Source organism: Magallana gigas, chromosome 1 (genome assembly GCF_963853765.1).
Source record: "Magallana gigas chromosome 1, xbMagGiga1.1, whole genome shotgun sequence".
Lineage (NCBI taxonomy): Eukaryota > Metazoa > Mollusca > Bivalvia > Ostreida > Ostreidae > Magallana > Magallana gigas.
Window position 1 is genome coordinate 2,749,315 of NC_088853.1, and position 17,755 is coordinate 2,767,069.

Here is a 17,755-nt window from a genome sequence, read left to right on the forward strand (position 1 = left end):
AGGGCCTCTTGTTTATTTAAGGTCAATCGCAACTTTTCGGACCTTTCCGGCAGGCTTGGAAAAACACGTCGAATGTATTAACATTACCGGATGTTACACTTTTATACAAAATGGAGTCGCTTCCCATTAAACTAAGTATCGGCTAGACAGCCTTATAAGTCGCTTCTGTGTTATATTTTAGGGTATATCATTTACTTTAATGAAGTCTATCTTACATCTCAAAAGATCGTTAAATGTGTTGTGTTTATATCAAGTTTTATAAAAAGGGGGGTTGTCATGGACGCCTAGGTAATACATTCGAGGTGATTTTCCGAGCCTGCCGGAAAGGCCCGAGAAGTTGCGATTGTATTTAAGGTAGCATTGTATGCATTTATTCAAGATCCTGAGTCTTCTATTAACGTATTATACACATTCATTAAATACACCTTTATTTTAGCCCCACCCAGGGACCATGTTGCAGTGAATCGTGTACATTCAAACCCGCCACCAACAGTTCCGTGTGCCGCCCCGTCACAGAATGCAGTGAGGAGGAGATTTGTAAATATCCTTTTGTTTAGTTATTATACGAAAATAAAGAAAATGTGTTTAATGAAACGGTGCCAGGTATTAGAGCCTTAATGTCTGCAAATACGATAAACTTCGTTTGATTGTAATATACTATTTAGTAATACTATTGCAGATGAGGTAATCATTTTTTATCAATTGGTTAATTAATGGTTTTCGTTAAAAAGATTGAACAAGCAGTATTGTTAAGCATATGAATAATAGTAGTTCCATCTGTCGACCTAACACGTGACATCAGTTCGCTTTTTTAAAGTTTGCCTTGGCGGCAAGATTTAGATACACAACATAATAATAGACTTTTGAGGCTTAATTATACAATGCAATTTCTAACACTTTTGGATTATTTGTTTAGTTATATTTTTTCTTTGACTAAAATACTGGTGGAAATGCAACATGCCCAGGCATCACGATAAAACCGGATATGACGTATTGCAATGGTTATTCCCAAGTCTGTATCCAAGGGGTAAGCTTGAATCCATGCAGTGTCTGATTTGAAACATTAGTCATACGTTCATAGTCTAATTGCTTTCAAAAAGATATTAGAATTAAAATTGCGCAAACATTATTCCATGCTTCCCTCCAAGATGATTCCTATATATTACAGGTATGTGAGGGATCACTTTGTAAAAAGATAGGAAACAACTCTACATGGGACGAATGTTATGTCGGTTCTCTAAATGATAATCAAAAGAAAAGACTCTGCTACCTCGCCTGCAAAAGCACGTAACTGCAAACATATTTTTCTGATCCTATGGTTGTTTATTTACTGCCTAATGATTGTGAAAAAGATCAGTAGGCTCAATTTTGCTATTATATAAAAAAATAATTGAAATGATATAATTTCTTTTTCAGATGAAAATGACACATGCTATGTTTCAGACGATAAACATATTCCGCACGAGTTTAAAATTGTTGTAGATGAAGTGAAAAATTACTCAAGATTGGATGCTAAGAAAGAAATCTCAGTAGCTGCAGGTATTTATTATGTTTAATTCGAGTCTTGTAGTTTTATACTCTTTAAATCAAGAAAGTATTTTTTGTGATACATTTCTCCTTTATTTTGCCAACTTTTGTATATACTTTTTTAATTGTTTCAATCATTTATTTGCATTTATGTGATAAATATAACAACATATTTTCATTGCAAGGTTCCTAATTAGAGCCACGCTCAGCAGGCGCCCTATAGTGATTAGTCTGTACGTCTTTTCCTCCAAGATCACTTGTCCGAAACATATCTTTTTTTCCTTTGACACAATCTGGCTTAAACTTTACATAGAACGACGTTTTACGGTTTTAAGGTCAAAGATTAAGGCCATAGCATAATCAGATTTTTTTTTAAAAATCTTTGTCAGGATCATATATTCTCTCCCCTCAGTCCAATCTGGCTTACAATACACCAAGAGATTGCCCTTTGGGTCAAGGGTCAAGGTAATATCAGACCACTCAAAAACGTTTCATAGCAGGATTACCATATATACTCTCTCTTTACATCTAAACATCGACAAAATTAACTCCCGTCAGTTATTCAGTACTTTGATTACCATATATACTCTCCCTTTAGACCTATATGACTCATACTTCACCTAAACTGAGCATATGGGTATAGGGTGTGCAGCGACCTTAAGCCAAGTTGCAAGGATAGATGTTAAGGTCATAACAGATCTCCAGTTTCAAGTCTTTCAACAATGAATTATTTCCCATTGGCATAATCTTGCTAAAAATAAACAAAAAAGAGGAATTGAGCTTGAGGTAAAGTTCTATGTCAAAGTCATAGGTCAATGTCAAACAAAATCATCTGAAATGATTTTATCCTATTTTCCATTATTTAAGCGGGCCCTTTGAGATATTCATCATCTCATTGATGTAAAGATAATGAAATATAACTTGCATTGTTTTAGTGCTTGCTTCATCATAGCAGAGTTTAACCAGGCAGTTTCAATAACTATTCGATAATAATGATGGTATGTCAGCATAACCTTACAAAGCGAACGAAACACATAACTTTAAAATATCTAGCTTATCCTTTGTTGTTTAAAAAATAAATTTTGCATTGTTACCATTTATGGCCACCATTGACACATAATTACATTTCAGGCACACACAATTATCGTGGTTTTCATTAGGTATTATTTCATTTCAGGCCCGCCCTGTGACAGTTACCGCGGTTATTGTGACGTATTATAACATTTCAGGCACACCCTGTGACAATTACCGTGGTATTCGTGACATATTATTACATTTCAGGCACACTCTGTGACAATTACCGCAGTATTATAATATTTCAGGCACACCCCGTGACAATAACTACGGTTATTGTGACGTATTATAACATTTCAGGCACACCTTGTGACAATTATCGCGGTTATTGTGACGTATTATTACATTTCAGGCACGCCCTGTGACAAATACCGCGGTTATTGTGACGTGTTATTACATATTAGGCAAGCCCTGTGACATTTACCGTTGTTATTGTGACGTATAAGTACATTACAGGCACACCCTGTGACTATTACTGCGGTTTTTGTGACGTAGTGTTACAATTCAGACACGACCTGTGACAATTACGGCTGTAATTGTGACGTTTTGTTACATTTCAGGCACTCCTTGTGACAATTACCGCGGTTATTGTGACGTATTTCACAGATGTCGTGGTGTCGACAATGACGGGCCCCTAGAAAGATTGAAGAACCTTATTTTTGGAGAAGAGACTCTTTCGTCTATCAAAGACTGGATTATTGTGAGTACATGTTTTCTCATTGAAATCTCCGTATTTTTTTGTTTGTCTTTCTTCAGAATGTTTATCAATATATGATAAATATAAATAAATATAGTTTCATTTTCTTAACATAAGACCTGTTTTTGTCTAACTTTGAGTAACATCAGGGGTGTTGTTTGTTTCAGGATCATTGTGATTGTGTTCTTTTTTAAAAGATATCTAATTTAAGGGAGATGTGCTATATGTCATCTTGTTTTAAAAGTATGCACACAAGAAGAGGAAAATGCCTTTTAATCACTCAAAACAGCTGTCAAACTGGACAGCTACAGACTTATTTTGAAGATTTAAAAACCGGAAAACTATGAAGGGGATTCATTATTGTCATTTCTACAACCATTTGTTGAGAAGAAGTTTGAATTTTGATCATTTAGGTTGTAACTTTGCCTCAGATAGAGTACCCTTATTTTATCAGTCGGCATGGGATCTATTTTAAGAACATAAAAAATCCAGTTTAAACTTAGAACTCCTGTGTCTGTTGAGTCACATTGACGTTATATTTTCATAGAAAAAAAATAAATGCCAATTCAAAAAAATCCGTTTGGAATTTGATATGCATCTCTTTACCTGTCCAATATTTGTTTAAGGGGATGTTCTTTAAGAATAAATTGAAGTATATTCCTTGAAGAAATGGGAGAGTAGTCCAAAAAGTGATTGCCTTCAATTAAAAAAAGTATTCATCATATTTAAATGAAAATAAATCTGCAATTTACATCCATAGACAAAGACAAATATATCTTGTGGTTTTTGAGCCCCATTCTAAGAATAGGATTTCTTACTTTGAGACAAAGTTACAACTTAAATAAGCAAGCTTAGACATTTTTCTGAACAAATGGTTGTAGAGAGAACACCAATGAACCCCCTTCATATTTTACAGATTTTTCAATCTTTAAAATAAGTCTGTACTTGCGCATTTTGACATTTAAGTGATTAAAATTGCATTTTCTGTTCTTGTATGCATAGTGTTTAAACACAATAACATGTAGGACTTCATATTTATTGCTTTTATATCTTTTGGCATCATGTTTGACCAGTTTCTGGCTGCACCAATCCAGATAGTGAAACGCTTACATTCTTAAACTCAAATGTACAAAATGGCCGCCCATCCCTCTTAAGATATAACGGAAGTGTCTTACTAAGGCATCTGTCTTTATTTTTTCGGAGGGGGGGGGTAAAAGAAAAATAAATTTATTTTTGGGGCGATGTTAATAATGATATATTGATAATGTCTTTAAAATAAGTTGCTTTTTGTGCGGGTGGTATTTGTAATGAATTTCATGGATGTGTCTTAAAAATTGTTTGCAGGGAGTTGGGGGGGGGGGCGGTAACTGCATACATAATTAATGGCCATGGTCATGTACAAGATTGCTTTGTTTCGAGGTACACTGATGGTGTGTAATGTTGTTTATAATGTATAAGTATGCTTTGTTTTCAGATACTCTCAGGTGTGTAATGTTGATTGTCATTGATAAGTACGTTTTGTTTACAGGTTTATTGGTTGGATGTGATGTTGATTATCATGTATAAGTATGCTTTGTTTACAGGTACATTGGTTTGATGCGATGTTGATTATCATGTATAAGTATGCTTTATTCACAGGTACATTGGTTTTATTGCGATGTTGATTATCATGTACAAGTATGCTTTGTTTACAGGAACATTGGTTGGATGTAATGTTGATTATCATGTATAAGTATGCTTTATTCACAGGTACATTGGTTTTATTGCGATGTTGATTATTATGTATAAATATGCTTCATATTACAGATACACTGGTGGGGTGTAATGCTGATAGCCGTGGGGGCGGTGGTTGTGATGGGTGTATTCATCAAAGTCTGCTCTGTAAACACTCCTAGTGAAAACCCCAAACACAAAAAGATCAGAAAACAGGTGCGTGATTAACAAATCAATAAAACGGAACGTTCTATAGAATAGTCAGCTGTATAGTTACACATCAGAAATCAGGTGCGTGATTAACAAATCAATAAAACGGAACATTCTATAGAATAGTCAGCTGTATAGTTATACATCAGAAAACAGGTGCGTGATTAACAAATCAATATAGATCGTGTAGTTATTAGGAGTTTTGTATGTTGAGAATGGTCAAAGAACAACCAAATCGATTAAATCCTTGAAACTGAATAAGTGGTTCAACATACATATAATTCTAATTTTCAAAATATTATAAACTGAATATCTTTGATTTACAGAATGATAAAAAGAGAGGGCCTGTGAAGAACCCTGGACCCTATTACATCACTGGTAAAAATAATCCCCGCGAGGGAAAAGACAGACCACGTGACCACAGAGCTACAAGGAATGTCGAAATGGGCAATATATGACTCAAATATTACGTGACACTGTTACGTCATATCGTGCCAAAGGTAATATGATCAAATATTATTTTAACTTTTTATAGATACTCTTAAAGAGATTTTTAAAATAACAACAGAAATATCAATTTCTTTGTACAACGAAATAAAAAAATTAAGTTTTGAAAATATGTACGTTAAGATTGGAATTTTAACCAAGACTTTTGTGTTTATCATGTTCGGATTTGTTGCTTTGAAATCATTAAATTTACGGCAAATCTGTAGAACATTAATTGTATGTGGTATCGGTTTACATTTACGGCAAATGTGTAGGTCATTATGTATGTGGTAAAGAGATTATAGCTACTACTTGTTGTACAAAGTATTACACTTACGAAAAATCTGTAGAATATTAATTACACATGTAATATGTAACACATATAATAATGTTATAACGTTAACATTTACGACAAATCTGTAGATCATTGATTGTATGTGATAACGTAATCTGTAGATCATTGATTGTCTTTTCTCTATTTTTGTAAACTAAAAGATAATCAGATGTAAGGTTATGAATTCATTGACAAATGGGATTGATTAATTATGTTTATTTAGTCAACTATCTTTACGGTTGCTTTCATTACAAGAACATCATACACATGTACACAGTTTTGATGACAATATAGTCCCTCCTGTCCGCTTACTCTATCATTCGCGTACATTATTTGTGTTCACGTAGGCAAAAAGACGAGTTTCCCTTGTTTATGATTATCATTTTAAATAAAAATTAGTTTCTAATTAAAATAAATACCGTGAGAAACATGGATGCGTGTGTTGTTATGCAAAACTATTGCTTAATGATATGCTGTTTTAAATGAATGTTCAGTTCTTTAGTTTTACCAAACACGTGTTGTTTTCATGTCCTCTATGTGGTCATTTTCTGTGTCCAATTGTCTATTGTATTTTTAAATGTGGAATAATCATTGATGGTTTGGAGTTTTACAGTTCTTTTGATTTGATATTTCACAAACGTTTAAACTTTTTATTCTGAATCCATTTCTGTAAAAAAAAAAAAGAATCGCAAAGAAGAAATCTTTTCTTTAAAACACAACACTCTACATTTCTAGATCGTGTTCGATGGATATGTCGCATGGAATTAAATGAATCGTGATTTAATAACAATTACCAAGCACTGCTTGCACTGTAAGTCTACATAAGAAGAAGCTTTTGATTCACCAACATAAATGCAAAGATATTGTGAATTATACAACATGCTAGTGTACTGTGGTTTCATCAATATTCGTTAAATACCAATTTTCGTGGATTTCGTTTTTAAGTTGATACATGAAATATAATCTTTATTGAAATGAAATTTTTATTAACCTTTTGTATTGATGGGGTCATTGGCCACGAATTTACATATCCTTGAAACTGTGATTTTCACTTTATCCATGAACATTGATACCCTTGAATTTTAATGAATCCACAGTATACCTTTAGGGCGGTTGGCCCAATTCCCTTCTTAATAGTGATTTGTATGAAAATGTATATGAGTTAGAGTATGAATCATTATCAATTAAGACGATGGCGTATCATGGACTTTGTTTTTACGGGAGCACAAGCTAGAATGAGGAATGTCGTTATATTATGTCGTTATATTATGTCGTTATGTCGTTATATTATTACAAATTGTCATTAGGGGTACTTTGCAAACACTGAGAAAAAGGCTATGTACATCCTGTCAGGGTTGCTTTATGAAATAAAAATATAACTAGAACACTGACCAGTCAGGAAAGGCCCCGCTAGGACAATTAATATGGAAAAGTAAAAAAAAACTTTGAATTCCATCCTCTTTATATTAACAATGATGAAAAAAAAAGCCCGGCATAAGATGTAAAGAACTGCAATATATATAAGGTGGTAAAAACAAATATGAAAATTATAAGAAACAAATGTATTTTTAGAATTTCAAAATAATTCCTGAATGTCCAAAAACTCTAAATAGTAACCTTGTATTTGCATAAAATAGGGATAACCTCATGTCTTATAAGAAAACTAAATTAAATGTGTATTTGAACAAGATTTAAACAGGTGTTATATAAAATGCAAGCCTTCAGTGAATGCAAATACATTGTATCACCGAGGGTTGACCTCAACTTCAAAACAAATATCAGTTGCAGACAAAGGTGTTCATTAATCTTCATATGACATATAGAGATAAGCCTCTTAATTTTCTGCAGAAGGCAAGATAATTAATCCCAGGGGATTAATTGTTCTGCTTTCTCATCCTTTTCTTCTAAATTTACAATTTGATTTTTTTTTTCAGAAATAGCAAATGGGGTTATTATCTGATTACCTGTTAAAATTGCATTAAGGCAGAAAAAAAAAAAATAAATAATTAAAAAGTAAAATAGTGAAAAAGAATATCTTGATATATATCTTGATTTTAGAATTTAATAAAATTATCATAAATCATTGTGTACGGTATTTTAACCAAAATAAATTATGAATATTATATTTTAAATCCATATTTCAAAGAATGTACACAGTACTACACATCATTCAAAATTGACCTTCACTTCAAAAGAAAGTTCATTTGCAGACACAGGCTGTGCAGTAATTAATCACAATGGGACAGATAAAGATAAAGCTTAGGATTTTCTTCCTGTGGAAGGTTATTTAATCCCAAAGGACAAATATTGCACAGCCTTCCAAGTATACAATGGTAGCATTCTCAGCAGTTATCTATCTTTGCCCATTCATTCTTATGCATAGTTAAGGAATCTACCCCACCACCCAGCTCCAAACCAGAAGACATAGGGAACCAAACTTAGCATCAAAATATGTATTTCTGCCTACTGAACTATCATACCAAATTTGAACTTGATTGGGCAACCATAAAAAAAGTTATAAGAAAGAAAAAAATTGTGGACAGACAGACGGACGGACAGAAAGAGTGATTACTAAAATCATTATCAATTAAGACGATGGTCATATCGTGTTTTTACGGGAGCACAAGCTAGAGTGTGGCATGTCGTTATATTATGTCGTTATGTCGCTATATTATTTGAAATTTTCATGAGGGATCCTTCGCAAACACTGAGAAAAAGGTTATGTACATCCTTCCTAGGTTGCTTTATGAAATAATCATTATAAAACTAGAGACGAGCTCGTTGCAAGCAACGATTAGGTTTTCCGTCGAAGCTGCGTCATACTTGTGACGTATTACAAAAATTGATAGCTGACCATAGTACAATATTAGATGTGTAAACACTGAGAAACAAAGTATTATATTTCTGTGACCTCGTAGATTTTACGGTGATAGAGAATTCGTCTGGATCTGCATCGGTCGTGTGCAGTACGAACCGGGTGAGGGAATGTTGGCGTAAAGTGTATAAGGTAAAAGGTTGGGGCGCGCTGTGGGCCGTAAGCTAAAACGAAGGGTAGGTTTGCCGTATTCCCGAAGGTCCACCAGTATACAGTTCCAGAGAAATATACAGGCAATTGATGCAGGATTCCACATTATTGGACGAGACTCAACGATGGCAACATTATAACAATTTAACAGACAGACATGTTACAAACAAGTCGGATATGGCCAGAAGTGGCCTCCGGACTCAAGACTCTGGGAGAGTCGGACGTGGCCGGGGCTGGCCGCCGTATTCCAGACTGCGCATTGACAATTGTACATAACTATTTATAAGAATCTTAACAATAAGTATAAATTGACAGGTAATGATATAAGTAAGCTGAGTTAAAGGTTCACAGATATAAAATAATTAAATAAACTCAATGAGTCTTTGATGTCCAAGAAATGAAAATCTGATAATTACACAATGTTGTTTTAAGAGATTAACAGTCCTTGAGACATGACACTCTGTCTCTTTGAAATCACATATAAAGTATGAAAAGTGTCAATCACTAAATAAAAAAGTAACTATGTAAGAAATAAACTGTGAGAAAAAATTACGAAACAGGTGTTGAATTTTACAAGTAAAGTAAAAAAAAAAATTATAATTAAACAGTGCATTTTGCACGATGATACTACATGTTTTTAAGCAAATACAAATGTTAACACGTTGTCTCTAGTTTGATTCGCAGCATTTTATTCACAGAGTGGGAGTGTGGTTATGCCCGGTACGAAGGTAAAAAGACCATTGGCAAACGTTTTACACGCATTGTTATCGAACGCAAGCGCCAATGAATCTTTTAGTATATATGCGGAGATCCTGGAAATTTTACAAGGGGTTTTGAAGAATAATTTTGTATTTCGAGGAGGGGAACATGCGCGGATCAGAAAATTTTTCCGGGGTGGGGGTTGAAAAGTCAGACGGGTATTTGAGTTTGCCAAGGGATGTCCGAGGCATATTTGGTAAGTTTATAATGTACATGTAATTGAAAGAAATTTCGCTGGGGGGAGGGGGGTCTGGAACCCTTCCCCTTCTAGATCCGCGCACGGAGAAGACCGATGCCGGTAATTTTACTGTAATTTTAACCATTTTTATTTAATTATTCATGTTCATAATTATCAGAAAACCAATATTACCTTTCAAAGCAGTTAAAACTTAAGATACGAACCATTTAGTCTCGGTGAGTATTGCGTCCGCGTACGAAAATAATGGCAATTTTCAAGAAATTCGGATGGACGATCTGTGTCCTAGGTCGTCCATCCGATTCTTTTTCTGACTAAAAGCTACATACCTGCAGATAGAGATTGTCAAACTCTTATTGATTATGTCAATTTGTTTGTCTCAAAGAATCATTTTTTAAATCAATAAAGTTTTACCTTAAAAAAAAGAAAGAAATCGGGCTCAATTTTCAATGCTAGCATTTTACAATTTTATGGTCTAATAAAATTTCAAGAAACAACTCTTCATAGCTTTATCCGAAATATTGCAGGAAAAAAATTTACATCACATACTTTAAATTACAAAAGGATATTCAAAATGAACTTTGATTAACCGCTAACAAACAGGCATAAAGAGAGACTGAGAACCAATTTCTCCTCTCTTTTTTTCTTTTACATCAAAAGAAATTCAATCAAAATATATTTTTCCTTTGTATGCGTTAATGAAAATGTAGATCAGCAAGGGGTTCTTTTTCGTGCAAGCACCTACTTAACAGATTGTTTCACGGTTCTACAACGATGACAAATATCGAAAAGTCAACATTGTGAGTGAAGGATGAATGTGTAGTTTGTTTTTTTAAGTTTATTTTTGATACATGTAATTATATTTATCTGGATCGGTTATGTTTGTTAGTTTGTTTTGTTTATTAAAGAGGGGAATAAAGAAATGAGTAATTTCCAAGCACGTAGCATCGTTTTTTAAAAGTGGGGGGGCGGGGGCAACTCATCCAACAAATCTTGACAAGCAAAAAAAGAAGAAAAATTTTTTTTCCAAAATTTCACTCATAATTTCATGATTTTGATACCATTTTTTTTACATGCTACCAAAATGGGGGGGGGGGGGCAACTCCATGATAATTCAATTTTTTTATGTAAATTTTATAAAAAAAGTTGCTTCCAGAAAAAGTGGGCAGAGGACATCTTAATGTCATATGACATGTGAAACTGATTTCATTCCACCCACAAACTTGAAATAATGAAATAATTTTAATGAAAACAATATAAATTGACGTCATAAATCCCATATCAAACGTCAAATTACCACTTGATTCTGCGCGTCTTTTTAATGAATTTATAAACAGCGGCAAATTCTAAAATGTATTTTTAAAGGTAATGTTAGCTGCAAGTCTGTAGACCTTGTACGAAAAATTTCGGATGGTAGTCAATTTTTCCGGGATATAGACCGAGCGATTCATATATGCAGCTAAGGTAACTAAGAATGACTTTGTTGAGTAATGCAAGCTTTTAAGAAAGCCATACTTATATTTGTTTAAAATATAACACCCAAACACTTCGTCTTACATTGATTTCGCTATTTGAAGAACAAGCAGAACCAGTATCAGTCTGACCGGCCTCACCATATACATTGTTGGAATGTTATTGTCCTGGCATTGCATTGCTCTGCATGTACACAATTTCTTTTAAAAATTAAACACTTAAAGTGTTCATCTATATGGCAACACATAACGTACACACGTGATTCAAAATAACCCAGACGGAAAACGGTAAAGAATTCAGTCCTTGAGTATACAATATATTATATCCATCGCAAATCAGTATTTTTTTTTGTTTTAAAAGAATTGTTCTATCGGGAGCAATCCCGCGTTCGTTTAAATTGCCAGCGTACATTTGTCATGTCAGTAATACACATTGTGCTTTATATGACGGCCGTGTATACGTATTGTAGAAAAGTTGAGTTTAATTACCATGCATTGGAACCATTTTATTAACACATCTCCCAGTACTGAAACAATTCAAAATGTCTCTGTTACAGTAACACGGCGGGGCGTTAAACGTGTACGTCCAGCTCTACAAGCACACGCACTGTCGTCTAGGCGACGGCCTGAATACAGCTAGCGACTCTCCTATCGATCGGTTACCTGAGTCTCGTAATGCATCTAAATATAGACAGGGGCACAGTTATGAAACAAACAACAAAAGGTTTATCTATATGAAATGAAAATGTACATATGTATAAAAACATTTGGAAATTTTATGTGGAAATTTTTTTGCGCGCTACATGTATCAGTTAGTGCATTACAAGAAGCCCTTTCATAACCCCATAAACGTGCGCACCCCCACAAAAAATGGACCGAACTGACAACAATTGTTTCTGCAAATACTGACTATAAATTACGAAAACATTAAATTGAATACTATAGAAGGATTCAAAATTAATTTCTTTACAACTTTGCTTCAATAATGCATTAGAAATGTTTATTCCTTTTTAAGTTATTGACAAGAAACTTTGGACGCCTCTAACCCCCTAATTATAAGGGCCAGCCCCTTTTTCGGTATACCGAATGAAAGGTCTGGGTAAGACCAAGAACTTTTAAAATACATGTTATAACAAATTTTTATCAGGTAGAAAACTAACACGGAAAATACGCGAATTTTTTTGATTTTTTTTCTTACCTTTGTTTCAACATCTATACCACCCATTTTAATTGCATTTAAATAATAAATGAAATATATCTCGCACAAATTCAATGTATTAGCTTCCAAACCAGCCCATCTTTGAGACTCTGCCAGTCATCGTTAAAGCTAAAACCCCAGGACAAAAGAAGTCGTTAAATTTTACTAAAAGGGGAATAACTCAAAACCGGAAAGAGATTTTCCTCAACTCAAATATGCAACGACAACATCACGCGGCATGTTATCAGTCCTGAAAATTTCAAAAGAATCGGTGAACAAACGAGCGAGATATTAAGGATCAAAGTTGGCGTCTAGAAGAAAAAAAAAAATAATAAGAAATTTGAAAATTTTTCAGAATAATAGTAAGGTTTTCCGCTGAGAGCGGAAAACCTTAATAATAATCAAGGTATGTTAAACATTTTTAAAATAATAAAATATTTCAAAACTTAAACACAGGAGTTGTTTCATTTTTATGTTAATACGTGTCTTCTACAGTGATAACATACAAAATAATATTCAATTTTCGATTTCAAACATAGGATTTTTTGTTAAAAAAATTATAATTCATAATCAACCAAATAGGAATTACCACATTCAGGTTGACCACCATTTTTGGTCTGTGATGTTATGTATTTCGATTGAATACATGTAGTTGTACAATGAGAAGGTGCAGATTACGACAGAAAACACACGGCGGTTGTGACCGGTCAGCAGAGGATGCTCACTCCTCCTCGGCACCTGATCCTACCTCTATCTTTTTGGAGGTATGTGTTGCTCTGCTTTGAATTTGTATTTTTTGAGATAGTTGACGGTTTGTTATTGTCATTTTTACAATCAGTGTGCAAGAAGAAGATAAAACAAACAAAAAAAACAAAAACAAATATGAACATGATCCACTGTTTGTCATCCTATGTTGTTGAATGTATTTACTTCTCAATGAAGTAATGCCAATGCGTATTGTTTACTTTTCAATGAGAATTGTTCTGTAGTTGCAATTTTAATCAAAACTTTTTAAAAGTAAATGATAAAGTGATAAAGAGTAAACAGCTATTTCGTTTCATTAGAGTCAAACATTATCCGACTGGTCTTTTTGCCATGATACCAGCTTGTTATGCAATCCATACTCTACTTGTACCTGTTCATTACCTTTGTGTAAAACAATCTGTCGCAGCTGGTAAGTACAGGTCTATTTAAAAGTTGACAAAGCTTTTGAGAATAATTTGAATTATTTCTGAATGATCATTAAGAAATTAAATGTCTCGATTTCCTTTTTGATTGTCATAATACAGAGTAATGTTTCATTATCATACACTGGACACGCAGTAGGTCCCACATAACACAGGAATATGAATAAGGTTCCTAATTGTTAGTTTTCCACTCCCTGGTAAGCTAAAGTATTCACCACTAAATCACTGTATTCCACTCGCTGGTTGGTTAAAGTATTTACCACTAACACACTGGTAGGTTAAAGCATTCACCACTCAAACACTAAAAGGTTAAAGTATTCAACACTTAAACACTGGTAGGTTAAAGCATTCCCCACTCAAACACTAGTAGGTTAAAGTATTCAACACTTAAACACTGGTAGGTTAAAGCATTCACCACTCAAACACTAGTAGGTTAAAGTATTTACCACTAAAACACTGTATTCCACTCAATGGTTGGTTAAAGTATTCAACACTCAAACACTGGTAGGTTAAAGTATTTACCACTCAAACACTGGTAGGTTAAAGCATTTACCACTCAAACACTGGTAGGTTAAAGGATTTACCACTAAAACACTGGTAGGTTAAAGCATCCACCACTCAAACACTAGTAGGTTAAAGTATTCAACACTAAAGCACTGGTAGGTTATAGTATTCAACACTCAAACACTGGTAGGTTAAAGCATTCACCACTCAAACACTGGTAGGTTAAAGTATTCAACACTTAAACACTGGTAGGTTAAAGTATTCACCACTCAAACACTGGTAGGTTGAGGTATTAAAACGTTGGTAATTGTGTTAGCTAATTGTGAAGAAGCTATTCAGATTGGTTAATTTAATGATTTCATCCGTATTTTCAATAATCACTTTTTTGTTAATTGTAATGATAATTAATGTTTACAAATTTTTGTAAAAGTGTACCTAAAACCAACAAATGTCGCATTGATGTTTTAGTTCATGTATTATTTTCTACTAGAATATAAATCGAATTAACCCATTATTTGTTATCATTGGTTAAAAGGATATCTGAAAGTTTGCTCTTTTTTTGTTTGAACAAACCAAGAGTATTCACAATCTTCAAGATGCTGAATAACACATATTGGCTGTTAATTGGGGCAGTGTCGTTTCTGATTGGTTGCAATGAACAGGCCCCGTCCTTGAACCCGTGACATGCGACATATTTACTAGAAGTCTTTATGGTGGCTGTTTCTATTGGAATTGTTGCGCTTGCAAGTTAAATTTCTATGTAATGATATATAAAGCAACACCCACCAATCTGTTCTTCTTTTGATCACAACTTGAAATTTTGATTTTGTTACAGATGCTGTCACACTGACCGCCATGTCTAGTCTACAGATATCAAAGGATTGTTATTGTAAGAAAAAAAAACCAAAAATATGAAGAATAGTAATAGTCGGGCAAGGATTGAAGCAAAAATAGAAAGATGGGAGGAAGAGAGAGAACTAAAACTGGTTCCATTGGTTGATCTGCAGTTTTGTTGTCCAGGTCGGTGTATCGACCACATACCGAAATGATGACTTCAATTGAAAATGTTGATAATCTAATTTTTATCAATTTATTTGTCAGTAGCTTGCCCCGTTTAAAAAATTATATTTATTAAATTTAGAAAATTTAAGATTTAGAAAACACGTACCTTTAAAAAAAAATTAGAGGCCAGATCAGGTGCCATGAAGGAGTGAGCATTCTCTACCGACCGACAATACACGTCGTGTGCTTTTTGTTGTAATCGGGAACACGGAACAATTCGTAGTAAACTCAGTGCCTGTCACATGACCGGCGTAGAACGATGATTCGGTAAATTAAGTAAACCGGCGAAAAACAAAAATGGAGGAACATATTAATCAAACAGTTGTTGGTGTAACCATGTCAACAGATGTAATAATTTAGTAAGAATAGTAAAAAATTCCAACATTTCTCATCTGAAACCTCTAGCCTATCAGATTTCACAACATGGTTAAAAATATGATGTCTACGTGGATTACGTATTGCAACAGATAAGGATGATAACGTTTGAAAAATGTGCGAGGTTATCCGATTGACTTCCAAATGCAGAATGGACGTCAACATTCCCCGTTATAAATCTCCGTAAGAAATCATTGTTTGTTCCTGTGAATGTTTCCTAGTGAAAAAAATGATAATGAGGGAATGAAGTAATCTTGGATAATTTTCTGTACATACATTTCAACTGCACTGCACTTCTCTTACACATAACTGTGTTTTTTAACATTGAAAATCGCCCAAATGTGCTAAGTAAATTTCTTGTAACAGACTACAGGTTACTCCACTTATATTGAAGTCGCTTATTTTGAAATACGCTTATTTTGAAATAAATTAAATTCCCAGTTTTAGCTTCTGATTTTCTTTACATTAAACTAACGGTTACTATGAAATCGGATATTTTGAAATATCGCTTATATTGAAGCCACTGATTGGTCTCTAGAGGTGATAATGAGTTGTTTTTATAACGGTTATATTGAAGTGCTCCTTGGCGGTTGGTGACAGTAATTATGCCTAACTGACCTGTTGATATAGAAAGGTTTGAATTGATAAGTTTTCACCTTATGTGTTTTATACTGCTTTTACAAAATAAAATTTATTCACTGTTGAATTCTTATTTTCCACGGACGTACTGAGGTTAGACTTAATTCAAATGGAAACCCCACAAAAAAGAACAACTTTACCTTTGGACACTAAATACGAACTAGTTATAACTATTGGATGAAAGCAAAGCTTAAATCTGAAATAGCAAAGGATTTTAGGATTAACCCAAGTACGCTGACAATTATTTACAAGCAGCAGTCAGTAGTGATTGAAGCATTTGAGTCCGGTGATTATTCCTCAAAACGTAAAAGAATGCGATCACGGAATTACAATGAGGTGGAAGATTGTCTTTTACTTTCTCAATTAAACTTTCAAAAACTATTATTCCATGTTTAATACATGTATCCATTATATAAACGACGATAAAATTAAATTGTTCGGGTTTGTTCTTCTTTATTTAAGATCGGGATTGAACTTTTTAGAAATAGCAGCTTCATGTCAGTCGTTTTCGCTTATATTGAATAACGGTTATATTGAAATAATTTGAATGGTCGCCTGAATTTTAATATATCCGGAGTAGGCTGTATATATGTGTATAAGTATTGTGTTAATGCTTTGTTTTGATGTAATCATTTGATATCAAAAAGTGATCTAAACATCCAGAAGTACGTGTTTTTTTTTTAGTTGAAATGCAATGTCATTGTGGTAAGTCAAAAAGTTTATCACATATTTGTACTGTCATTGTAGTTAGTCAAAACGTTTATCACGTATTTGCACTGTCATTGCGGTGAGTAAAAAGGTTTATCACATATTTGCACTGTCATTGTGGAAAGTCAAAAAGTTTAACACGTATTTGCAATGTCATTTGCAGTGTCATTGTGGTAAGTCAATAATTTTATCACATATTTGCAATGTCATTCTGGTAAGTCAAAAAATTTATCACATATTGCAATGTCATTGTGGTAAGTCAAATAGTTTATCACATATTTGCAATGTCATTGTGGTAAGTCAAATAGTTTATCACATTTTTGCAATGTCATTGTGGTAAGTCAAATAATTTATCACATATTTGCCCTGTAATTGTGGTAAGTCAAATAGTTAATCACATATTTGCAATGTCATTCTGGTAAGTCAAAACGTTTATCACATATTGCAATGTCATTGTGGTAAGTCAAATAGTTTATCACATATTTGCAATGTCATTGTGGTAAGTCAAATAGTTTATCACATTTTTGCAATGTCATTGTGGTAAGTCAAATAGTTTATCACGTATTTTCAAACTTTGTTGAAACAATGC

The 17,755-nt window shown here is 33.6% G+C and overlaps 1 protein-coding gene across 1 annotated transcript in view; it reads left to right on the top strand.

Moving 5' to 3' along the window:
• The window catches only part of LOC117687376 (disintegrin and metalloproteinase domain-containing protein 10), a 28,317-nt gene extending 21,708 nt beyond the window's left edge, over positions 1–6,609 (top strand). Inside the window, exons 11-17 of the mRNA XM_066078805.1 lie at positions 437–541; positions 943–1,027; positions 1,169–1,283; positions 1,417–1,539; positions 3,162–3,301; positions 5,105–5,227; positions 5,548–6,609. Coding sequence (XP_065934877.1) covers positions 437–541; positions 943–1,027; positions 1,169–1,283; positions 1,417–1,539; positions 3,162–3,301; positions 5,105–5,227; positions 5,548–5,679 — 823 coding nt within the window. The 3' untranslated portion in view covers positions 5,680–6,609. The remainder of the gene's footprint in view (positions 1–436; positions 542–942; positions 1,028–1,168; positions 1,284–1,416; positions 1,540–3,161; positions 3,302–5,104; positions 5,228–5,547) is intronic.
• Positions 6,610–17,755: the final 11,146 nt, after the last annotated feature.